The sequence below is a fragment of the Meriones unguiculatus genome, chromosome 18, assembly GCF_030254825.1.
Source record: "Meriones unguiculatus strain TT.TT164.6M chromosome 18, Bangor_MerUng_6.1, whole genome shotgun sequence".
Lineage (NCBI taxonomy): Eukaryota > Metazoa > Chordata > Mammalia > Rodentia > Muridae > Meriones > Meriones unguiculatus.
The window spans coordinates 30,966,836-30,993,459 of record NC_083365.1 but is presented as its reverse complement, the minus strand read 5'-3'; the positions used below and the strand labels follow the sequence as shown (position 1 = coordinate 30,993,459).

At 36.4% G+C, this 26,624-nt stretch overlaps 1 protein-coding gene across 1 annotated transcript in view; it reads right to left on the bottom strand.

Annotated features, from left to right (window-relative positions):
- Ano3 (anoctamin 3) overlaps positions 1 to 26,624 on the bottom strand; it is a 261,999-nt gene that overhangs the window by 173,073 nt on the left and 62,302 nt on the right. The window contains exons 2-3 of the mRNA XM_060371385.1: positions 11,569 to 11,763; positions 7,549 to 7,620 (exon numbers count right to left, since the gene is read on the bottom strand). Of these exons, the coding sequence (XP_060227368.1) occupies positions 7,549 to 7,620; positions 11,569 to 11,763 (267 nt within the window). The remainder of the gene's footprint in view (positions 1 to 7,548; positions 7,621 to 11,568; positions 11,764 to 26,624) is intronic.

Sequence of the window (26,624 nt, the reverse complement as noted above, 5' to 3'; positions counted from 1 at the left end):
ATGTCGCAGCTGACAACCTAGTGCTGAATCTACAGGATGAAATATTTGCTCCAGGAAGTGACAGCCTCTTTAAGTGTAAGAAATGAGTGTGGACATCCGGAGCTAACTGCCAAAGATGTGAAAAACGTTCGTTCTCAAGTTTAGAGGACACAGCTAGAGAATCACTCAGACTCAAGCATCATGTGATGGGTTCTTCTGTACCAGCCCTCCCTGATGAAGGAAGACTGAAGACCATCCCTTCCCAGAGGGCTTTCCTCCTCCCTGTCCCGGCCCAGGGCAGAGGTGAGGCAGTTGGTGATTCTCAGTGAGTTCCTACACTGTTGTCCCTCCCATATAATGGGGAGACAGAACGACCATCCCAGGAATTCTCTATTTTTATTGCTTAAAATTTTTCTGCATTTTAAATGTTTCTCAAGTTTAATTAAGCAAAATATATAAACAATTGTCTATCCAAAGGATAAACTCAAAACCAATCACACAAATGGCAGCCATATTGCTGCCTTAAAGCTGAGTCTGGGAATGCTTCCATGTGAACTCAGCTCTTCTGTGCTTCTTAACTTATTCAAGCCTTTAAATATGCCATGAAACCAGATTTGGACATTGACATATCTTTTTTGTTGTTTTGTTTTGTTTTGTTTTTTCAAAACAGGATTTCTCTGTGTAACCTTGGCTGTCCAGGACTTGCTTTATAGCTCTGTAGACCAGGCTGGCCTCTATCTCTGCCTCCTTGGGATTACAGGCATGAGCTACTGTGCCTGGCTTGGACATATCATTTGATTTGAAATTGTAGGTAGATATATTGCTAATGATTCAGTTGATTTTTAACCACATTTTTGATATTAAAAGTACATTAATTTGGGGTTCATTTTTTTTTTAATTTGAGAAGTATTAGAAATCTGAGTTTGGCTAAAGGATTAAAGAAGTCCATGAAAACAAACCATAAATGAAATGCTAACTAATATTATGAAGAATATAAAAATTAGGTGATTGAAAAAATATAATTGCCAAAAAGTAGAAAATTTCAAATGATTAGAATAATAAAACTATACAAGACATTGTAAGTTCATCTACATAAGAAGTTGTTTATAAGTAATAATTAACATGAAATTATTAAACAAGAAATATATGATGGTTGTTATCATAAAAAATGTTGATTAATTTTATAAAATTCATGTTTCATATGATCAAATATCTCATAAAATGTTATATATTTAACCTTTTCAAAGAAATAATAGTCTTAGAGACAGTTCTTCCATTAAATATGTTGATGGTACTCAAACATGAAGGACTCTCAACAATACTTTTAGGAATTTAGTCAATTGACTTGCTGTAGGGAAAAAAAGCAACATTACTCAAGAAGACATTAATTTCTTTAATTCTTAACTTTTAAAATACATTATGTTATTATATTTATGAACCTATTTTAACATCAGCATTAGTATAAGTTGATTATGAATCTTATTTTCTTACATACAATTAAAAAATGCTCTGATTATTTAGTGATTAAAGTTACTTAACTTATTCACAAAAAAACAGCCAGAGAAATGATCCTTTCATTCACGGTCACTATATGCTCATAGACAGAAATTTATATCCATTATTTTTAACTTAATATCTTTATGAAGTTTATTATTTTTGTTTGTACTTAATAATGAAATAAACAACCTGAGAATTAACTGTCATATAGAATTTTACTGTTAAAGTAAGTTGTATGAAATGAAACATACCTAGATATAACTTTAAAATTGATATATGTGAATATTAAATAATATTTTCCATAGATTATAGCAAACTACCTGTTATTTATTTAACAATTAGTTGTTAAAATCCTTCTCTAAGTATAAGACTTAAAATAATAGTAATAAGAACAACCTTTTCTTCATAAATATACTGAAAGAAAAATTCTAATTAAGAAAACTATGTCTTATGACTATATAATAAGAGGGAAAAAGAAACAGGTGATAAAAATGTGTTGGTGTTAATTTAATGAAAAGGACAATAAGGACTTTTGAGTACAGATATGAAGAGGAAGAACAGAGAGTTACACACAAAAACTGGAAGAAGGATTAACCCAGTGACAATAAATGGTTCAAATTGTTACCTTATCTTTGCCTGTTACATAAAATAGAAGAAAGGTGACATTTTGCACTTTATTTGAGAGGTTTCCAAATCCCTGATGCTTACAACTTGCCTTCCTGTTTGTATGGGATGGAAAGGTTTCTGTTTCTTCCTTGCCTTCCTGACCCCATCCTCTTCTTTATTCCTATGTGAGAGAGCAAGCAGGATGCCCCTACGTGGCTGAACAGGGGAAGGTAAATGATAGCTAACATTGGGGAACATGCACTGGCCGCTGGGTCAAAAAGACGTTAGGAGACACTTGTATATTTCACTTCCAATTCTTGTGACATTTTCTCTTCTCAATGAATAATTATACATTTAGCTCTGCGGTGTACTTGAGATGATCCTAGCTGGGATATAGTGCACAATAAAATATATTTCCTACTTTAATTAACTTGATAATGGTAAAGCAAAACAAAGCACATGTGCTGATAAAGACAATTAAAAATTGTAACAGGAGAAGAGGGTGGAGAAGAAGTATTGGATAAATAAAGACTGCATTGTTATAAACGAAGTTGTCGAAGAATGCCACCCGGAGCTAACCCTGGATTAAAAATGTCTTTGAGGTAATTTCTGTGGAAGCAGGATGCAGGCAAAAGATGCCTCTAAGGCTAGGTTCATGCCATCCTGTATGTTCACAGGCAAGGATAATGAGGCTGTTGGGGAGGGAGAGGAGAAAGGAATGGCCTGGTATCGTGTTAGAGTGGCAGTGAGGGAGGAGGGAAGATTCTGTGGAGTGCTGAACCATTGGAAAGCTTTTATCTTAAAGAGGTGACACAGGAATACATTTGAACACTACATTTGCCATCGTCTCTATTTTAACAAAACAAAATCTGCTTAAAAAAATAAAAAAATAAAAGCATAGACTGGGCTGCCAAGGGCAGAGAAAAAGAGGCTAATTAAGCCTTTAAAAGACTGGGAATTAAAAATGGAAAACACAGTATGCAAAAACCATTAAATCATTTATTTTAGATTTGGTATAGTATTTCATTACTGCCCCAAATCTAGATCTTTTCTGTTATTCTTACAGAGGACTGTTTGTAGCAAAACTGTCAGAATTTTAAAATTGTTTGAAGTTGGTATTTCTACCAACCTACATCTGTGGCAACAATGGAGAGGACCATATTGTGTTTTGATTCATGAGGCTAATCACCCCTTTCCTACTGGATCTTCTGAAATATAAATGAAATTCTCCAATGTGTTTTGGTTCTTACTAAAAACATGTTTATTTGTATTTCATCCACCTCTTTGGATAACACATTGCTGAGAATGTGTAATAAAATGGTTATAATGGATTAAAGCAATTTTCATAATTTAGATATCTTATGAATTACATATTATCCCCAACACACATTCTCTTACTTGATTCTCACGGAAAATCTTATATTCTGCCTGGTATTCATAGTTTAAGAAGGGATTAAACAACGTCTCTATTTCACAACTCAAAAAGCTGAAAGCACAGATGGAACGGGACCCAGGAAGATGACATTCCATTTTTATTATTATTATCCATATGGAAGTTTCCTGGAGAAAAAGAAATCCATGCATATTCCCGATAAATTTTTTTTCAGAGATTCAATAGTGTAATAATGAAGTCTTGGGAATTAATAATGTATTTTTTGTTTTCATATTTTTTATTTGTCTCCAACCACATCGGATTTTTATACTTCTGTTGTGAAATAGTTCCATTAAGGTTATTAATAGTGCTCAGAGAATCCTACTATGCCTGTGTGTCAGCCTATACTCCACAACCATCATTGATGTATCAGTCTGTCACTACACATATATCATATTCTCATCAGCAATATAAATAAAAAATTACAATAGAAATGGCTATCAACTTGTAAGCTGGATATAAAAGGAATCATATCTAGAGTTTCATCATTATAGATAGAAAAATGTTCCTACAGAGGGGATACAAAGTGAATAAACTGTTTATAAAAATTAATTAATTAAAAATGAAAAATGTTCTTAAATATTTGTGTTTCAGGTGAAGTTAAACACTGAGTAATTTTAGAAAAGCAATTCTGTAACTTAAGCACGATGACTTTTAGGTCTCTAAATGTTCTACATACATTCCTGTGAATGAAAAAGATTATCACAGTCAGGGCAAAAATTAACAAAGTGTTTATTGCTAACAGATCATTGCTCATTTTCCTTGTGACAAATGGCGTCTGGAAGGGCAAAGTAGCGAGTGGCTGGAACAGCAGACTCTCTGAAAGTGTATATAAAAGTCAATATGCCGTGACTTATTCCTCACTAATACTAAAATATTTCTGAACATAAAATATGTACCATGTACTATTCTTGATTATAGGGCTACAGATGCGACCATAATTCACAAGGTCTCTGCATTTTTATCTCAATTGGGGACCCTTAAATAAATCACATAATTACAAGCAACAGTACTCATTATGAAGAAAAGAAATCAGTGTTGGGATAAAACGGGGAGCTGGTGTGGATCTTGTTCAATGTAATGTTAGGACCTGAGATGAGAGCAAGCTTGTGAAGAGCACAGGAGTAATTTGGAGGCAGCACTGTGATTGAAGGTAGGCATTAGAAACCGGCCTTTAGAGGATAGACCCAGATTTCACAAGGCCTCTGAAGGCCAAAGTAAGTTTATATTTTAAATGGAATGGAAAAACCTTGGAGAGACTGGAGCATAGATAATGACAGTTTATTTTTCTTTCATTAAAGCAGTATAGAAAACAGACTATGAAGATGATATTGTTTGTACAGAGTCCCTTTAGATAGCTATTTCACAAGTCTAGACATGAAATCATAGACTAGACTGTGTAAAGGTATGAATGGGGTAAACAGTGGTAGTATTATGAATGTGTTTTGAGCTTTGAACCAAGAATAGCTATTAATTGAACAAGTTTGACAAACAATCTAAAATGCAATGGGTTCAGTTGCCTCAGGCACTGGCCTCCACAGTTTCTCTGCTATAATGAATTACAACCTTGAACTATGAGACTAAATGGATGCTCCTTGCTTCAGTTGTTTTCATGAGGATATTTGTCATAGCACCTGGGGAAATAACTAAATATCAGTTCTGGTTCAAACTTAAGCTCTAAAGCAATAAAAATACTTCAGAGCTATTGCTTTGAACAATGGGAAATATCAGTCCTCAATGGGAACGTGACTGCATTTAGTCAGTTTAACCACAATGTTAATATTCTTTTGGGCAGTTTCAAGTGGTTCATGGTGAAAAGGATAGTCAGTAACCAGATGCACTTTTCTGGTTCTCAGTTCATGGAGATTCCAGCTCAACACCTTCAGATGCAGGAGTGCTCTGCACTCAGAAGCAAGTGTAACAGTAAGACTGCTTGATAAACATGCGTTGCTGACAGGCTCACGTTTACTTAATTATACTCTTGATGTTTCTTCCATTCATTTCACCCCTTTTGCAAATATGAAAACTCCATATTGCTTTATTTTCCTCTGCTAATACTAATTTGTGCTGTTCAAACACCCTTGGACATGTGAACTTCTAGTAGGAAGCAGTTGTTGGGGGCTACACTCATAGAGAAAACGGTCTCTTCCTCTCCCAGAAGAATGGGCAGTATCTCCATGGCTAGAGGTTGATTTTCATGCTCAACTCCAATCTCCATGTTGGAATTTGGTCTGGTTTGGGATTGAGTCTCACGAGCCTTTATTCCATGAAGTTAGGGCAGGAAGGAAAAATCACTACAACAAATTAACTTTACTATTTTCTTTCCTCTTAATGTCAGTCTTACTATGAGCTTAGACTAGCCTAAAAGCTGCAATCTGTTTCAGCATTCTGAATATGGGAATTACAGGGTTAGAATACAGACTCAAGTAACTCTCTCCCCTCGCCCGTCTCTCTGTCTTTTCTCTCTCTCCCCTCGCCCCTCTTTCTTTGTCTGTGTGTGTGTGTCTGTGTGTATGTGTTTAATTTTACAGAACCTTCGTTATCTTTTTAACATGAATGGTTAATGAAAGACTGACAAATTAAAAAATATCAAGTGTAAGGTTGGACAATAGGATGGATGTCAATAAATATCAGATGGGTTGAAACCCACCAAAATGATGAAACATACAATTTCTGTCATTATGCTGTGGTTAGAAAAATTCATTTAAAATGGAAAGAACAAATTTACAAAAATAAGATCATTGGAACTGAAATGAAAGCATTCCGTTTCTAAAGTAACTGTTAAAGTATTATTAGTGAGCATATTCTCATCCCCTGAAGCCAGGCAAGGCAGCCCTGCAAAGGGGAGGTGATCCAATAGCAAGCAATAGAGTCCATGATAGAAACAGTGCTGGGAGATACAGGGGGATGGGGAGGTCCCCTTTTTTGGGGAGAAGGGAGAGGAGAAGGGGGAGGAGTGGAAGAAGAGGAGGGAAGGGCACCCTTGGGATGTAAAGTAAATTAAAAGGAAGAAAAGAAAAAAGTATTGTTAGTGAAAAATTAATGGAAACTTTACTACTGGTGTTGATGTGTTAAAGACCAAGCATTTTCATGTTCTTTTGTTTTCAGAAGAGTGACTGAAGAGCCTGATACAAAATTTCTTTTGTTCTGATGAAATGTTCCCTTTGATGTTTTATGTGAAATGAACCAGATAATGTTTAATTAAGAAATTAATAAGCTAGCTTTGTTTCTATGTCACTCAGCTTAAAGGGTGTTATAAAAACATGATTACACTGTAGTTTTCAGAAGGCTGTTACAAATAACACTGTTCAAGGGTTTGAGATTGCTGAACTGTCTTAACATAAGTAATAAAATAAGATAACAGTTTAGGCATAGGCATTCTAAATCTTAGACACAGTTATCTTTATCCAGGAAATAACAAAAATTATGGATATTCATATCATCTCCTAAACAAACAAAACCTGATTGTAAGTTAATAAAAATCAGAGAATTTTTAAATCGCTCAGTCTTCTATATGTTTATATTTAATATGTGGCTAAAACAAACACACCAACAATGTTTTCATTAAAACAACCCTCATGATCAATTTCTTTTAGTTATAAATATATTCACTGAATTTTATAGGAACATATGGAAATGTTCCTATAAAATGTATATTATCTACTAACAGAGAGCTAAGACACATCTTTTAACTATTACTAGCAGGAAAAATATTGAGTGGTAAAATTTGGTACATCTCATCATACCAGTGTAAATGAACTTATTTGTATAGAATAGAAGGAAATTCATAAGAAGATAAAAGTAAAATTCACTGACATTTAGTTATAGGATTATTTTTACAGTCTTCTTATATTATTTAAATGTTAAATTGTATAACAAATCAACTTATAGTTATAAACCTCAGATTTTTATATTTATGGCTCAAATTTTAAAGCTGAAACAAATATTTTAATGCAAAATTTGTTCTAGGTTTGGTGAATATACTTTATTCTTGGAAAAAGGGAAAGAGAATAAAATACTGGAAATTAACTTACCCAAACAAAACTCACTGAGGTCAGCAAAGGAACATTTGAGGGTAGAGTCTTTTTTACTCTCCTCAGAAGCAACTGGAAAAACAAAAAGACACTTTGTAATTTGTAGAAATAAATGTGTAGCTAGAAAATGACTATGATGCTTGATGTCTAAGTGAAACTCAATTAAGAAATGTTTTATTTATTTTAATTTTTTAAAATTAATTGCAGTTTATTTACTTTGTATCCCAACTGTAGCACCCTCCCTCATTTCCTCCCAATCCCACCCTCCCTCTCTCCTTTCTATCCTTGCCCCTCTCCAAGTCCACTGATAGGGGAGATCCTCCTCCCCTTCTCTCTGACCCTAGCCTCTCAGGTCTCATCCAGGAATGGCTGCATTGTCTTCCTCTGTGGCCTGGTAAAGCTGTCCCTCCCAAGGGGGAGGTGATCAAAGAGCTAGCCACTGAGTTCATGTCAGAGATAGTCCCTGTTTTAAGCTAATGCATTGAAGTTCAAATTTTATTTATGCAACAGTTAAAATATAACTTTCAACAAAACACTACCTATATTACATGTTTCCCTGTTCATTATCTTTAATGATTAACATTTTTTTTGCACATGACTGTTAGTTCACTAAAATGCATAGCATTGCTAGATTATTGAAAGAAAATGATAGTACTTTCACATGACCCAGGAGAAGGAACTAAAGAGACTATAGGGCATTTCCATAGAAAAAACATCAAGAGAAGAAAGGGAAAATATGAACATATACAGAATGAGAGAGTATGGTTAGATTTCATGAACAGGAGTTGTCAAAAGGCATACAGTGTGTCTTAGATGAGTGGATGTGTGAACAAGAGTACTTCAGTTAGGTCCTAATTTTCTCCAATATGGCATCTTTTTCATATATACATAAATTTCCACTTTGTTCTGCTGCTAACATTACCTCATTCTCAGGAGTCAACTCTTCACTGTTTTGTCATCACTATACATTAAAATAGTTGGTGTTTCTTATTTTTAAATATATTAATTCCATAGCAACTGGACTCATTGGAAAGTTTTCTTACATTCTGATATGTTTCTATCATGCCCCCATTTTCCTCTCTTTCCCCCATCCTCCTCTTCCTGATCTGTCTATTATTCTCCAATAGTCTTACTCTGACTTTACATTGCTGACGTTCTCCTGCGGGATCCAAAGCTTATTCTATTTGTCTTTCTGAGTCTGAACTTGCTTCATTTAATATGATTGTCTCCAGTTCAGTTTTTATTTTTCTGAGGTCACAAGCTCTCTTTCTTTCTGTCTTGACGGATAATATTCCATTGTGAATATTGGTCACATTTGTTTATCCATGTATGCATTGATAGCCATTAGATGGCTCTGCAAATCCTATTATGAGTGAGACACTGATAAACACTGGTATGTATGTATCCTTATTATAGGTAGTATTTGGTTCGTTTGGTAGCATACAAATGTATTTCCATAATAAATTTACAAACTAAGTTTTATTCTCAATAGTGCATAGGATTTTTTATGTGTATTCTTTACAAAATTCCTTAGTGCGTGTGTTTTGTTTGTTTGTTTTATCTTTCTCTCCTTTGGCTGATAGCCATTACAAACAGAATGAGATGGAAGTATAATATTGTAGATTTTTGCTGTTCTTATTTTTCTGTTTGTTTTTGTTTGTTTTGTTTTGTTTTTGTTTGTTTGTTTAGATAGATTCACTTATATAACCTAGTTTAGCTTTGAAAAAATTACATATACGGCCATCCTGGCCACAAATAAATATCTTCCAGTCTCTGTGTGCAAAGTGTTAGGTTTCAATCACACCCTACCAAGCCTGCATTCCTGTGGCTTTAAACTGCACTTCTATGATGAGTCCAATTGTCAGATATTCTACGTGTGTTTGTTGTCCATTTACTCCTCTGTGTATAAAATATACATTTTATACTCAGCTTCTTAGATCATTCTGATTCTTTGTTCCATAAGATTTTTTTTTCCGTTTTAATTCTTTATTCTTAAAATTAACAAACTGTCAGATGAATAGCTGGCAAAGACTTTCTCCCATTCTGAAAGCTGTCTCTTCCCTTTGTTTCCTTTGCTATACACAAGCACTTCAATTCGATGCAATTCTATTGTCAGTTATATTTTCTGAGCCACTGAAGCCCTATTCAAGAAGTCTTTAGAATACTTTAAGTGTTATTGTTATTTTTCCCTATTAGATTCGAGATTTCCAGTCTATGCCAAGGTCTTTGATATATTCTGATTTCCTTTTTGTGGATGGTGAGACAGAAGTATGCTGTTCCTTCTGCATGTGGATACAGTTTTTCCAAGGGTTTTCTAAAGATTCTGCCATGTCTCCAACATATATTTTGGCGACATTGTCAATAATAAGATGACTGTCACTACAAAGACTCATTAGTCTATATGTCTAATACTGTGCCAGTGTAATGTTGATTTTATCACCATGGAATTGTACGGTGACTTTGCGTCTCTAAGGAAGAAAGTGTCTATAAAGGACAGAGTAGCCTGGAACTCACATTGTGGTCTAGTTTAGCCTCAATATCATGATCCTCTCTCTCATCCTGTTGAGTGCTGTGACTAAAAGCACTGCATTGAGTAAGAGTTAACAAAAACGGATGCCCATCTTATTCTAATTACATAGAAATGCTTTGACTTTTGACAAGTTCAGTAAAATGTTATTGATAGCTTTGCTGACTATAACCTTTCTTATATAAAGCTATATTCCTTCTATTGCTAATTTCTTCAAGAGTTTTTATGATGAAAGGACGGTAAATTTGTCAGTGGTCTTTATTGCTTCTAAATATTTTGATATTCACATCCTTCTGTGTCTTCTCTTGATACACTGCAATTATTGATTTGCATATGTTGAACCATCCATCCTTTCAGCACTAGAATGAATTCAAATCTAAATCATTTAAATATAGTCTAAAATAATGTTCAGACTTATTTTTGAGAATTTAATACATATTGTTTTTATTTCCCTTCCTCAATGCCTTCCAGCTCCCCTCCCACCTGCCTACCCAACCAAATCCATGTTCTCTTAACACACACACACACACACATACACACACACAAAGAGAGAGAAGAGAGAGAGAGAGAGAGAGAGAGAGAGGAGAGAGAGAATATCATTCATGTTGGTGAACAACTGATTAAAAGACCTGGAGTATGGCTGATACACTGATTGTCAAGAAAACTTTTTTTTTCTCTCAGCAGTTATCAGTTGTGAATGGCATACTGGCTAGGGTGAGACTCCATGCTTACGTTCATTCCTTTAGGCTAAGATTTTGTGTGGGTTGAGTTTCTGCAGGCCTTGTCCATGCCATCTATCTTTTTCACTCTCACTATGTGTTCATATGACATTGGTGTGAGTTTCCTAAGGACAGGAGGAACTAGATCCTATTTTGTATTCCAGTGAGTCTTCTAGTCCATGCCATTATTTCCAAATTAAGACCATTTGTATATAGGATTATAATGTAAAGGTATTTAGTAATTGACAGTATTTGGGGGACTATTTTCCCTCGTTGTTGAAAATAATATGTATAACTTTCTCCTTTATGTATGTAGGAGAATTGATAATTCCTAAGCTTCTGTATGTATTTCTTCATTTTTGTGTAAGATTCCTTTGAGTGTCTTTGGATAGTGCTTCTTTATAAGGAAATAGAATTCTTAATTACTTGAATATGGTCTGTAAATTACTACCAGGGATATCTTAACAACAAACATATAAAATATGGGCCGTATTAGCTAGTGATTCAGAAGTTGGGATTGCCTTCCCCTCAAAAACCCAATTTAAGGTTTAGACTCCTTTGGGATTGGCAACCTGCAAAGCAAGACAGGAATAAATACAGCTAGCCAACAAGCTGCTTTTCCCATGACTCATATACTGTACTATTCTATTTTTTGGCAAACTCATTCTTAAAGAGCTCAATAAATACTAGAGAGATGTAGCAAAGCAGGAAGAAAGCAACTGTTAAAATGACTCACTCTTTGTTAACTTAACAAAAAGAGTAACTGACACTCACCATGCTCAGATTTACCAGCAGAAAGAAAGGTTAGGGAAGTTGGAGCCTGCGATTCACTCTCAGTTGACTGGAACAGTGAAGCAGATTGGCTCAAGCTCTTTGAGTGAGCGTAGCTCTGGGCTAGGCAAGGCAGGGATCTCCGAGATGGTTTTAATGAAGCTTCGGTTGTTATCTCACTTTTGCTTACATTCATACCTTTAAATCAAAAAATAGAGAGTATGACCAATGTATCAGATACCAATTAAAAGAATTATAATGGGTGTCCCAGGAATATACCCTTAAAATAAAATATCTAGATTTTAGAAATAGATTTATTTTGTCAAGAGACAAGTCATAGAGATATGCCAATATATAGCTTCTCATCGAGTTGAGCTTTCATCGTTTTAAGGATTCTTCAACAAAAGAACCTGGACAAAAAGTTGTGTAATTGTGATGGTTATGATTAGGACTGTCAATGTGTAAACCTGACTGTTTAGGTAAGCAGAAAAATAAGCAAAATCTAATTCATTCAGAAATAGTGTTATTGAAAAGATCTCATATTTGTATTCCATTTAAAAACATATATGATGACTTAAACAGACATCTAGAAGCTGGAAAAAATAACACGGAATATTACAAAAAATCACCATTGAGTGAGAGTAAAAGAGAGCATCATTGTGTCTCTATAATAGTCTCTCCTTTAGTGGAGAGAGCCTGATCTATTAACAAGAAAATTAACCAGTAATAGTACTCTTATTTTTAAAATTTGCATTTTCCTGATAGGTCCGTTGAACATTTAAATAAAATTCATTTAAAATTTCTTGTATACAATATAATTTAGCCATACCCCACCATTCCTCCCAGATCCCGCCCACATCTTTACTCACCCTCACCCAAATCCATATTATCTCTGTCCTTCCCTCTCTCTTTCTCAATCTCTTTCTTTCTCTCTCTGTCTCTCTCTCTGTCTCAAAAGGCATGTACACACTACAAGTAGAGGTTTTATGTAATTATGCCTTCAATCCTTATTTACGCAAATAAAACATGAAAAGAAATCTATAGGAGGAACAATTCTGGATTGATTGTAAGAACTTGCATCCAATCTTTTCGCTTTCCAAGACTTTGTAATGACAATGAAACATTACTCTAAGCCACCATTAAAAATATCACAAATTCCTTCCAATTGAGGATAAAAGTGATGTTTTAAGTACTTCAATCAAGAGATAACAGAAAAAAAAAAACCTTCTTCAAGTAATTTTGGTTTCAATGAACCTACATTCTTTTGCTTAGAATCTCCATTATAAAGCACTAAACATGTAATTCTTGTCCCAGATGATTTGTTGATAACTGCATATTAGAAATAACAGAAACTATATGTAATAAAATAAACGTCCCTTGAGGAAATGTAAGGGAGATGCAAGATGATCTTATCTGAGAGTCAGAATGCTTGAATCAAAGTTTAGTGCTTTTAAAATTCATTAGTTCCTCCATCCTGCTCCCTTTAGGTTTCCATCCTGTTTGTCCTTCTGAATGAGAATTAAGCATCTTCCCTGGGATCCTCTTTGTTGTTTAGCTTCTTTAGGTCTGTCGATTTTAGTATGTTTATCCTATATCATATGGCTAATATCCACTTATAAGTGAGTATATACCATATGTGTCTTTCTTCCGCTTGTGGTTTACCTCACTCAGGATGATCTCTTCCAGTTCCATCCATTTGCCTGGTAATTTAACGATTTCCTTGTTTTTAATATCTGACTAGTATTCCATTGTGTAAATGTATGACAATTTCTGTATCCATTCTTTGGTTGAGTGACATCTAGGTTGTTTCCAAATTCTGGCTATTACAAATAAAGCTGCTATGAATACAGCTGTGCAAATGTCATTGTTGTATGTCCTCTAGAAGACTTCACTCAGCAGGGATAGAAGCAGATGCAGAGACTCACAGCCAAACTTTGTGCAGAGCACAGGAAGTCTTATGGAAGAAGGGGAATATAGAAGAACCCAGAGGGGACAGGAGCCCCACAAGGAGGCCAACAAAGCCAAAAATTCTGGGCACAGGGGGAACTGTAGAGACTGATACATCAACCAAAGACCATGCATAGAGAGGACAAAGACCCCATGATCAGAGGTAGCACATTCATAGCTCAGTCTTCATGTGGGTTCCCTAGTAAGGGGAGAAGAGACAGTCTCTGACATGAACTCAGTTACCTGCTCCTTGGTCACTTCTTCCTGTATGGGCAACCTAGCCAGCCCACAGAGGAAGAGGATCCAGGCAATCTTAATGGGACCTGATAGAGTAGGGTCAGACAGTAGAGGAGGAGAACTTCCCCAATCAGTGGAATAAGGGAGAGAGAGAGGGAAGGAAGAGGTAGGACAGGTGGGACAAAGAGGAGATGAGGGAGGGAGCTACAATTGAGATACAAAGTGAATAAATTGTAAATAATAATAATAATTTAAAAATTCAGTAGTCTTTGGGTCTCCTGAGAAGCAGTCTTGACAGCTTCTATGTAATAATACTATTTGCACTAACCCAATTACGTTCACACAGTCTTACATAAGTATAAATTCTGTAGTTCCTTTTCTCATAATATTTACACACAAGAGAAGTTCCACCTGCTCTTTGAGGCATTGATTACTATATTTATGAAGTTGTTTTATAAATTAATCAGGCTGAGAATGACTTAATTTTGAAAACCAGGAAAGTTAATAGTTTGTTATTTGACTTGATCTTTTTGTTCTTTGTTATTTACATTATTTATGTTATTTATGTTGTTCTTTATATTATTTGACTTGTTCATCCATTTAGCAGATGTCACTTAGGCACTTGTCCTCCACAGGTTCTCTGCTAAGCATACAGTGTTAGGCAAAGCCAACATAGAATTCATTGTTTCATATGGTAGATATTCTGTAGACTCAGGTATTTGTCAATCAGTAAGTATATGCATATATACTGTCTGAAATACCGTGAGAAGGGAAGCAATGATGCATGATTGAGAACAATGCAAAGTTGTAACAATGCTAAAAACAAATCCGATTCCATTTGATTGGTCTATATTTTTCTTTTTTCTGTATCTTCAATATGCTATTTTACCATTTCCCAAACTACTGGATGCTCTCAAAGCTATTAAAGAGAAGCCAGTATGAGTTAGTCAACATTATATATTTAATATTGAGAGTCATAAATTCCACTGTTCTCAGGTTTATAATACCTTTCTTTGAATGTTTTGCAGCCCATCTATAACATTTTCAATTATCATTGTTGTTAACTTCTGTTCTTTACCTATTGAATAAGATTTACCTACAGCAAATCAGATGTTTCTTCCTTCATTTTTTCCAATATCCACTAGCTATTTTTTATAAATCTCCTAGGTACCCATAAATAATATCTATACCAATCTAAAGCTTATAGCCAGTAAAACACCATTTTTCATGAGCACATGAACTTTTAGATATCAGTGATGAAACTGAATAATGATGTTATATGTTATTTATTATATTGTACCCAAATTTTATAGAGCAACATTTAGTAAAACTCCAAGATATGTGAAGACTACATTAAAATTGCTCCCATATTTAAGAGTGTGATGAAATAAATACTAAGAAGTGTGCAGGAGCAAATTGATACCCTATGGCAAATCGCTCAACTTGGCTGTCAATGAAAATATGCTGGACTTTGAGTCACTAGCATATAACATGAGAATTTTTCCTGTGCTGCAAATCTGTCTAAACAATTGTCGAGCTATATTTTAGGTAATTGGACTGGAGAATTCGATACTACGATGGAGCAGCTGAGACTGGCCATTGTCACAGTAAATTCTACCAGAGTGGACGCAGGACTAGCCACAGAATTATCATCATGGATTGCTGCAGCCATAAATCATCTGAAGGAATGGGCGGGCATGGGAGCGTTAGCAGGCCTTCTGGTGTTGGTCTCCTTGGTTTGCCTGTGGTATGTATGCAAGATTAGAGTCTCACAACAGCGTAATGCAGCCATGACCATTCAGGCCTTTACAGCCATTGAAGCAGGACAGTCTCCCCAAGCATGGTTGGCTACCATAAAAAGCTAAAAAGTTACGCTCAGGATGCTAGGCTAAGCACTGCACTCAGGGTCAGCTGCTTTGGACCCAGAGAAGAGCATGTCTGATTGCATGCGGGTTGATGCCCCAGGTCCTGCCTCTGAGAAAAAGGTATCAGACGGGTCTGATGCTCTTTGGGTGGATGACACCTAAATGAACATCAGTACAAAGTCCCAATTTATTTCTAATATCAGAGATCAGACCTCTACTCTTGCCTGATGCGTCTAAAACAAAAAGGGGGAACTGTAGAGAGCTGCGGAATGCTGCGTCTTAAAGATGGAGCTGGTTTCTGCCTTCCACCTTCCCGATGGTGAGTGCTCTCTGTCACGAACAATTCCACATTTGGCTAAGGCTGAGGATCTGGCTTTTGCTTCCATGTATGTGGACCTATCTGCATTGCCCACGTGGCACGCCGGGGTTGGCTACCCAGAGGCTATTTAAGCTGTGGGCTGGCTTTCCCCAGGGTCAGATGATTGTTCAAGGTTCCTGAATAAACTGCATTGAAAAAAAAAAAAGTGTTGGTGCCTATATAGTTTAATACGACTTCATAGATCTATGAAAAATAGGCTGAAAATGGTGATAATCAAGGAACTTAATTTATAGACTACAAATCATTTTTGTTAGTAGATACAATTAAATCATATTATCAATAGAATAAATACTACTAAATAAAATAGTGTAAAAGCATGAATTCATAAAATTCCTATTTACAGAGAGCCTCGGAAAGGCTCCAGCAGTGTATCAAAGCAAATGCTGAGACTCATAACCAAATTTTGGGCAGAGTGCAGGGAACCTTATGAAGGAGGGGATAATAAGACATAGAGGTGTTAGGAGCTCCAAAAGGAGAGCAACAAAACCAAAAAATCTGGGCACAGGGGTCTTTTCTGAGACTGATACTCCAACCAAGGACCATTAATGAATATAACCCGGAACCCCTGCTCAGATGTAACATATGGCAGGTTACTATCCAACTGGGTACCCTAGTAAGTGGAATAGGGACTGTCTCCAACATGAACTTGATGGCAGGCTCTTTGATCACCTCTCCCTAAGGGGGGAGCAGCCTTGCCAGACCACAGAGAAGACAATGCAGCCACTCCTGATGAGACCTGATATGTTAGGGTCAGATGGAAGGTGAGGAGGACCTTCCCTATCAGTGAACTTGGAGAGGTGATTGAAAGGAGATGAGAGAGGGAGTGTGGAATTGGGAGGGAATGAAGGAGGGGGCTACAGCTAGGATACAAAGTGAATAAACTATAATTAATATAAAAAATAGAATATCCTATTTACTTTTCTATTAAATTTGTTGCAGATGTGCCTTATTTAGTAGAATACTAATGATTTATTCATTAAATGTACCTTTTGTGGTAGAAGCTGTTTAAACCAATAAAATCATCAGGTTTGGAATCCCTAGTAAGTGTGATGTGCACCTTAATTTTAAGGAAAATTTCTCATAACAGCCTTATTAGGTATGAAAAGGTTAGGATATAAGCCTAAGGTATTCGTATCAAATATTACTGGAAGTGATAAACCAGGGGTGGGTGATGTTCATTTGATATAATAACTTAAGTTTCTTGCAATGTAATGTCATTGCTTTCTGTTGATTAAGACTATTATAAAAGTTTGTTCACTTTTTTAGTTCCCACCATTTGCCTACAAATTTCATGATTTCCTTGATTTTAATTGCTGACTAATATTCCATTGTATAAATGTACTACATGTTCTGTATCCATTCCTCAGTTGAAGGACATCTGTTTTTTTTGTTGTTTGTTTGTTTGTTTGTTTTTGTTTTGTTTTGTTTTGTTTTGTTTTTCCAGATTCTGGCAATTTCAAATAAAGCTGCTATGAACATGGTTGGCAAATGCCCTTGTTGTATACCTGAGCATCTTTTGGATATATGCCTAGGAGTGGTATAGCTGGATGTTGAGGTAGCAACATTCCTAATTGTCTGAGAAAGTGACAGATTGTTTTCTAAAATGGTTGTATAAGTTTACATTCTCACCAGAAATTGGGGAGGGTTCCACTTTCTCCACATCCTCTCCAGCATGAATTGTCGCTTGAGTTTCTGATATTAGCTATTCTGATGAGTGTATGATGAAATCTCATGGTTGTTTTGGTTTGCACTTCCCTGATGACTAAGGACGTTTAACATTTCTTTTATCATTTCTCTGCCATTCGACATTCCTTTATTGAAAATTCTGTATAGTTCTGTACCCCATTTTTTTAAATTGGATTGCTTGATTTGCTGCTGTTTAATTTATTGAGTTCTTTATACATTCTGGATATTAGCATTCTTTCAGATAGTGTTGTTGAAGAGTGTTTCCCAGTCTGTAGGCTGTCGTTTTGTTCTGATGACAGTGTCCTTTGCTTTACAGAAGCTTTTCAGTTTAATGAGGTCTCATTTGTTGATTGTTGATGTTCTGTTCAGAAAGTTGTCTCCTGTGCCTGGGTGAGGTATCCCAAAAGCAGAAATACACACATGGAATATATTCACTTATAAGTCGATATTAGACATATAATGTAGGATAAACATACTAAAATCTGTATACCTAAAGAAGCTAAGCAAGAAGGAGGACTCTGGGTAAGATGCTCAATCCTCATTCAGAAAGACAAACAGGATAGACATTGGAAGACGCAGAAAACAGGGAACAGGACAGGAGCCTACCACAGAAAGCTTCTTAAAGACTCTACCCGGCAGGGTATTAAAGCATATGCTGAGGCTCATAGCTAAACTTTGAACAGAGTATAGGGAATCTTACGAAAAATGGGTGAGATAGAAAGACCTGGAGGGGACAAGAGTTCCACAAGGAGAGCAAAATAACCAAAAAATCTGGGCACAGGGGTCTTTTCTGAGACTGATACTCCAACTAAGGACCATGTATGGCTATAACCTAGAACCCCTACTCATTTGTAGCCCATGGCAGTTCAGTCTCCAAGTGGGTACCTAGTAAGGGGAACAGGGACTATTTCTGACATGAACTCAGTGGCTGGCTCTTTGATCAGCTGCCCCTGAAGGGAGTGGGAGCATTTCTACCAGGCCACAAAGGAGAATATTGTAGCCAGTCCTCATAAGACCTGACAGACTAGGGTCAAATGGACATGGGGAGGATCTCCCCTATCAGTGGACTCTGGGAGGGGGAAGGGAGGAGAAGAGGGAGGGAGGACATAATTGGGAGGGGATGTTGGAAGGGGCTACAGCTGGGATACAAAGTGAATTCATTATAAGAAATAAATTAATTAAAAGAAAAAGAAACTCAAAAAATAAAATCTGAAAAATAAAAGTTTGTTCACTCTTTAATTTTGATTTTCATCAAGAGAGTAAATGTATATTATACCAAACTCCTAGCAGGATGACGGTGGGTACTTCAGAGTATAGAAGAAAGTTCAGGGAAGGGGGTGTTATATGGGTCTGGCATACATTCAGAAGGTTAGAAACTCCCTATGATTAAATGGGTCAGAAAAGTTTATGCTTCTTTGGCATCATGGAATAAATTATAGGAACTTGGAGACAGCTATAGCTGTAAGAAAGAAAATCTAGAAGTGTGTGCTAAGGTTGAGGCGCACAGCTGCAACCCAAAACACAGACTGGCAAGATCAAGCTAGGAAGTCACATATCTACCTGTCTATTGCTGGTGCCTAATCAATACATAATGGAAACTCCTGATCAAACAAAAACATCACTAGAGACCAGGTGAAACTCAAGGTTTTGCACTTTTCAGATATTTATCCTTAGAGCACTTAGCATAGTGATAGAAAAACACAGGGTGGTATGACAAACGGACATTAAACACCACCTGGGTACAGATGCATAACTGCAAAGAAACCTCTAATTTAATTTTAATCAACCAAAAAGCCACATAGGTATTTCTCCCATTAGAACGTAAAATTTAAAATAAATATCATAAACATTATAAATAATGGTTTGATTACTATACCTTAGAATGCATAACAAAAACTCTGTAGCATGTTTAATTTAAAGAAGAATAACAATAGAAAGATTTGAAGCTATAGAGTACTTTGTATGTCAACCGAGTTGACATACAAGTTTCACAAGTCCCCAAAGTGAAATGAGTGTCCTTAATTTTAATTTCATCTCTGCTTACTATTTTTTAACTTGTAGTCATTTTTTATAGTCAAGTCTTTTTAAAGAATGCTTTGCTCACCGGCCCCAGGGGTGTGATCAAGGAAGAGGTAGCCTCACCACTTTTATGCCATGCAGTGGCATAGGAGAGGGAAGATCCCCCTCATCCGTTGCCACCTATGGCAGGTGGGAAAAATGGCCCCCAAGATCATGAGAGCAGGAGAGCTGGCCTTGCCCCTCATCTGCTGTAGCACTTAGGATAGTTGGCCCTGTACCTTACCTGAACAGAACAATAGAACTGTCCTTGGTGGTGAAGGACATGGCATAGAGCTGGTTCTGTCCCTTGCAAATGGCATTGGATTGGCTAGCCTGGACTGAGCTGAAGAGCTCACCCTGCTGGTGTGGGTGCAGGCAAGCTGGCAAATTGACCAGCTCAGATAGCACCCAGGCTCAGGTCCAGGACTTTGAGAGTTTGGCTCACTTTGAACATCGACCCCTTCTATGAACTGCTGGAATTTATGAAGGGGCCAGTCCTACAGACCCCAAACTGCAGAGTTTCCACGACAAAGGACAACAACAGGATATACAAGAGGATTCTCAGTGATCCTGTATTTATAGGGTGGCAGAAGCCAGAGGCCTCGAACCAGACCATTTACTCATTGCAATGAACATTTGAAAGCAAAAACAGTGTGTACAAAAGGGCATATTGTCAGACACACTGTGACATAATGTAGTTCCCATAGCAAGTTTATTTTTCTTGTTAGGGGGAGTTTGCAAGTGCAGAGGCTGGGTATGGGGGTACCAGGAGATGAGTGGATTGGGGTGCTTGGTGTGAAGTTCACAAAGAATCAATAAAAAGTTAATGAAAAAAATCTTTACTCTTTGGAAACATAGGGCTTACAGTGGTCCTTATCAGGTTCAGTTTAGTATCTTTATGGCATTTTGAGTGTGTGAATTAGTAAGTCTCTGATTCTTTGGTCTGCTTGTTGGTGCTTTTTCTTTTGATTTGCCTTGTCTAACTTTAAAATGATGGTTTTTGTTTTTTCTTATTATATTTTCTTTTGTTTAAAAAATGCTTTGTTCTTTTCCCCTGTAGCTAAATTACGTATAACTATTATTTTATATTGTTTCTCTTGCCATAGAACTCATTCCACTACAAATCAGACACCCTAAAGAGACTAATTTTTCTTGCTGTATTCTCTTAGCAGCATGTGCTTTGCTTTGATAGACCTTATTCCATCTGCATTTTTAAGTGAGTTTATTGTTTAGCATACTCTTCTCAAGTATACTGCAGGACAATAGAGTTAATGTTTGTTTAGTTATTACACTTGCAGTTTTAGTGTCTGGCACTATGTCTCCATATTATGAGACATCTTATATATAACATACATAATATCCAAATAAATAGTTATTCATACAACAGTGGACAAGGCATAGAAAGCTTCAAGACACTATAAAAACCAAACCTCAAATGAACATGACTCATCCACTCTGCACTATTCTGAAACCTGAATAAACTTTAATCTCTCTTCTATAACTGTGCTTTTACTTTAAAAGCTACTTTAGATTAAATATTAATTTCACATTTTAAGTAAGATGTTATCTTATGTTTAGGTTATATTTACAAGAACACTGAACTAGAGAGTGATTTAAATTACTTAGTCTGTTCACAATGAACTAGCTCTTAGGATTGTTGATTCTTTTTATTGTTTCCTTTGTTTCTATTTCATTAATTTCTGCGTGGGTTTTATGTGTGTGATAGCCTCCACCCCTGTGACCATCATTAATTTCCTAGTATTGGTGGATTTATCTGAGAAATTACAGGGATCCCATTGTTTGTAAAAGTTGCTGTGACTCACAGGCTCTCATTATATATCACAGAAATCTAATAAAACACAGAAGTCAGAGAAAAATCAATAGTACATATTTTTCCATTAAGTTTTAATTTAATCAAGTTGTAAGTACATTAGATGTAGCTCATAATCAGGCTCCGATTTCATTTAAAAATGTAATAATTTGTCTAGCTGCATTTGCCCCCTTGTTTTCACTATCTAACAGATAATTGCAGAACTTTCCACCCAAACACAAAAGAATATACCTTATTCTCAGCATCTCCTAGAATCTTCTCCAAAACTGACCACAAAGCAAGCCTCGATATATACAAGACTGAAATTACAACTTATATTCTAGCAGAACATCATGGGTTAAAGCTGAACTTCAACAACAACAGAAACAACAGAAAGCCTACAATCTCATAGAAACTGAACAACCCTCTACTCAATCACCACTGAATCAGGAAGGAAATAAAGATCTTAAAGACTTTATAGAAGTCAATGAAAATGAAGGCACAACATACCCAAATTTATGGGACACAATGAAAGTAGTGCTAAACGGAAAGTTTATATTACTAAGCATCTTCATAACAAAACTGGAGAGACTTCATACTAGCAATTTAGAAGCACACTGGAAAGCTCTAGAACAAAAAGAAGCAAACACATCCTAAAGGAGTTGAGAGCAGAAATAATCAACCTAGGTCTGATATCAATAAATTAGAAACAAAGATAAAAATAGAAAGAATCAACAGAAACAAAAGCTGGTTCTTTGAGAAAATAAGATAGACAAAGCCTTAGCCAAATGAACGAAAAGTCAGAGAGAGGATAACCAATTTAACAAAATTAGAAATGAAAAGTGGGCATAACAACAGACACTGAGGAAATTCAAAGAATTATTGTATTGTTTTTTCTTCTTCTTATTATTATTATTTATTACAATTTTTTTCAAAGTGTATTCCTGTTGTGGCCCCCTCCCTCATCTCTTCCCAATCCCACCCTCCCTCCCTCTTCTTCCCCTATGCTCCTCCCTTAGTCCACTGATAGAGAAGGTCCTCCTCCCCTTCTATCAGATCTTATGTCAAAAACTTGTATGCTACAAGATTGGACGATGTAAAGAAAATGGACGATTTTTAAAAAAATTTTGACTATTTACCAACGTTAGATCAAGATTAGGTAATCAATTTAAATAGACCTATATCTCCCCAAGAAAATATAAGTAGTCATTAAAAGTTTCTCATACGAAACAAAACAAAACAAACAACAACAAATAAGCTCAGGGCCACATGGTTTCAGTGCATATTTCTAACATATTTTCAAAGAACCAACACCAATACTCTTCAAATTATTCCACAAAATGGACACAAAAGGAACATTGCTAAACTCATTCTGTGAGACCATGGTCACCCTGATACCTAAATTACACAAAGACCCAACAAAGAGTACTTCAGACCAATTTCCCTTATGAACATTGATGTAAAAATGTCCAATAAAATACTTGCAAGCCTAATCCAGGAATACATCAATAATATCAGTGTCTATGATCAAGTAGGCTTCATTCCAGGAATGCAGGGATGGTTCAATGTATGAAAATTCATTAGTGAAATCCACCATATAAACAAACTGAAAGAAATAATACTACATGATAATATCAGTAGATGCTGAAAATGCCCTTGACAAAGTCCAACACTCCTTCACGTTAAAAGTCTTGGCGACATCAGGGAGACAAGACACATATCTAAAGACAACAAAGGCAATATAAAGCAAGCCAATAGCCAACATCAAATTAAATAGATAAAAACTAAAATAAGGGGTAAGACAAGGCTGCCCACTCTTTCTGTAGCTATTCAATACGGTAATTGAAGTTCTAGCTAGAGGAAGAAGGCAACAAAAACAAAAACAAGGGAATACAAATTGGAAAGGAAAAAGCCGTGGTATTTCTATTCACAGATGATATCATGGTATGTATAAGTGACCCCAAAATTCTACCAGAGAATGCCTACAGCTGATAAACACCTTCAGTAAAGTGGCTGGATACAAAATTAACTAAAAAACTCAGTAGCCTTTCATTATACAAGTGATAAGTGGGCTGAGAAAGAAATTAGAGAAACAACACCCTTCACAATAGCCACATATAAAATATCTTAGCATAACTTTAATCAAGCAAGTGAAAGACCCGTAAGATGATAACTTCAGGTCTTTGAAGAAAGAAATCAAAGAAGATTTCATAAAATGGAAAGATCTCCCACACTCACAGATCAGTAGGATTAACAGTAAAACTGATCATCTATAGATTCAATGCAATTCCCATCAAAATTCCAAAACAAATTCTTTAAAAACCTTGGAAGACCACCCAAAAACTTCATGTGTAAAAATTAAAACACCTGAGAGAGCTAAATGAATTTTGTTCAATTAAAAAAAAATCCTTTTGAAGATATCACTATCCCTGATTTCAGGTTGTACTACAGAAAAATAGTAATAAAAACCACATGGGAGTGGCATTAAAAACAGGCAGGTCAAATATTGCAATTGAATCAAAGACCCAGAGATAAACTCAGAAAACTACAGATCCCTGATTATTGACAAAGAAGCCAAAACCATAAAACAGAAAAAAGAAAGCACCTTCAACAAATGGCATTGTTCTGGATGTCTGCATGTGGAAGAATGCAAATAGATTCATATTTATCCTCTGCACAAGATTCAAGTGGATCAAAGACCATAGAATAAAACTAGATGTACTAAATCTATTAGAAGAAAAAGCGGGGGAAAGCCTTAAACATTTTGGCGCACGAGACAATTTTATGAACTAAACACCAAGAGCTCAGGCTCAAAGTCCACAATTAATAAATGGACCTCATGAAACTGGAAAGCTCTGTACAGCAAATAACACTGTGAGTAAGACAGAATGGCAGCCTACAGGATGAGAAAAGACCTTCATCAACCCTACATCTGACAGAGGGCTAATATCCAAAGCATAAAGAATCAAGAAATTAAACACCAGTTAACAAAATAATCAAATTTAAATATAGGAAACAGAGTTTAACCAAGAATTCTCAACAGAGGAATCTCTAATGACAGAGAAGTATGTTCAATGTCCTTGGTCATCAGGGAAATGCAAATCAAAACAACTTTGCAATTTCATCTTACACCAGTCAGAATGACTAAGATAAAAAACTCAAAAGATAACACATAATGGCAAGAACGTAGAAGGACATGGAACAAGGGGAGAATGTCTACATTGCTGGTGGGAATGCAAACACATACAACCACTTTGGAAATCAGTCTAGAGGTTTCTCAGAAAACTGGGAATAGATCTACCTCAAGATCCAGCTTTACCACTCTTGGGCATATACACAAAAGAGGTTCCACCACGCCACAAGGACACTTGCTTAACTGTGTTCATAACAGCTTTATTCAAAATAGCCAAAAACTAGAAACAACCTAGATGTCTCTCAACCAAAGAATGGGTAGGAAAAATGTGGTACATTTACAGAATGAAATACTATTCAGCTATTAAAAACAAAGACATCATGCAGTTTGTAGGCAAATGAATGGAACTAGAAAAGATCATCCGGAGTGACATAGCCCATACCCAGGAAAACACACAAGTATGTACTCACTTATAACTGGACATTAGCCATAATGTGCAAGATAATCAGGCTGCAATCTACATATCTAGGAAAGCCAAAGAGAGCCCTTCACTCAAAGTAAAATAGACATCTGAAGTAGATGGAGGGAGGGAGCTGTGTGGGAGAGTGAGAGGGGAGGGCAACGGGGATGGGGATCAGGTGTGGTGAGAGTGAGGGGGTGAAGCAAGGGGAGAAAATGAAAATAGCTTGGGGTGCATCACTGGTACAGTGGAGGCTCCCAGGGTCAATGGGGTTGACCCTAACTGAGAGTAGGGGCCATATGGAGTCTGAAGTTGCCACCTATTGTAGCCATTCAGGACTTCCAGTAGAAGGAGGGGGACTCCAACCCACCCATATAACCTTCACCCCAAACTCTGCCCTGCCTACAAGAAATGTGGAGATAAAGATGAAGCAGAGATTGAAAGAATGGCAAACCAATGACTAGCCTAAATTGAGTCCCAACCATTGGGAGAGAGCCAACTGCTGACGCCATTAATGACCCTATGCTTTGCCTGCAGACAAGAACTTAACGTATCTGTCTTTTGAGAGGCTTCATATAGCAGCTGATAGAAATAGAAGCAGAATCCCATAGCCAAAAAAACAAGGGAGCTCGGGAGTTTTTTGAAGTAGTGGAAGGGTTGAGAGGTGCGGGGTGGGGTCAAAGACCCCACAAGAAGACCGACAGAATAAACTAGCATGGGCCCATGGAGGCTCGCAGAGACTGAACCACCAATCAAAGAGCTTACATGGACCAGGCATATACCCCTACATATATGTAGCAAATGAGTAGCACTGTCATCATGTGAGGCCCCTCATACTGGGTATAGGAGAAGTCTATGACTCTGTTGCCTGCCTTTGGACCACTCGACTATCTGGGCTGCCTCGTCTGGCTTCAGAGGGAGAGATGCACTAAGTCACACGGTGACCTGAGGTTCCAGGGTGGTTTACTATACCTTAGGGATCCCCTTCTCTGAAAAGAAGTAGAGGAAGGATTAGGGGAGAGAGCATTAAGAGCAGGACTGGGTGGAGGGGGAGGATAGTCTGGTATCAGGCTGTAAAAATGATTAAATAAATAAATGATAAATAAATAAAAAACTTTCATCTTTGAAAAATAATATGACATATCTGATATGCATTAGAAGATATACAGCAAACAGTAAATGTTAATACCATGAGGATAACAGAGAAATATATTCACACCATCACTGTATATCAGTAACTTAAGAATAAACATACAATGACAGTTGCCTGAAAGCTATTTGCACCACAGTTTTGAGGCTCCTTGCCTTTAATGTTAAATCTTTCCTATACTCAGTGATTGAGAAATTGGTCTTTACTTGATGCTGCTATTTTGGAAGGTTGTAGAACCTTTAGGAGCTGGAGCTTTGCTGGAGTTCCAGTTGGATATCCCCAACCATCATAAAGCCACCTGCCACCAAGCTATTCAATACACAGTGGACTATAT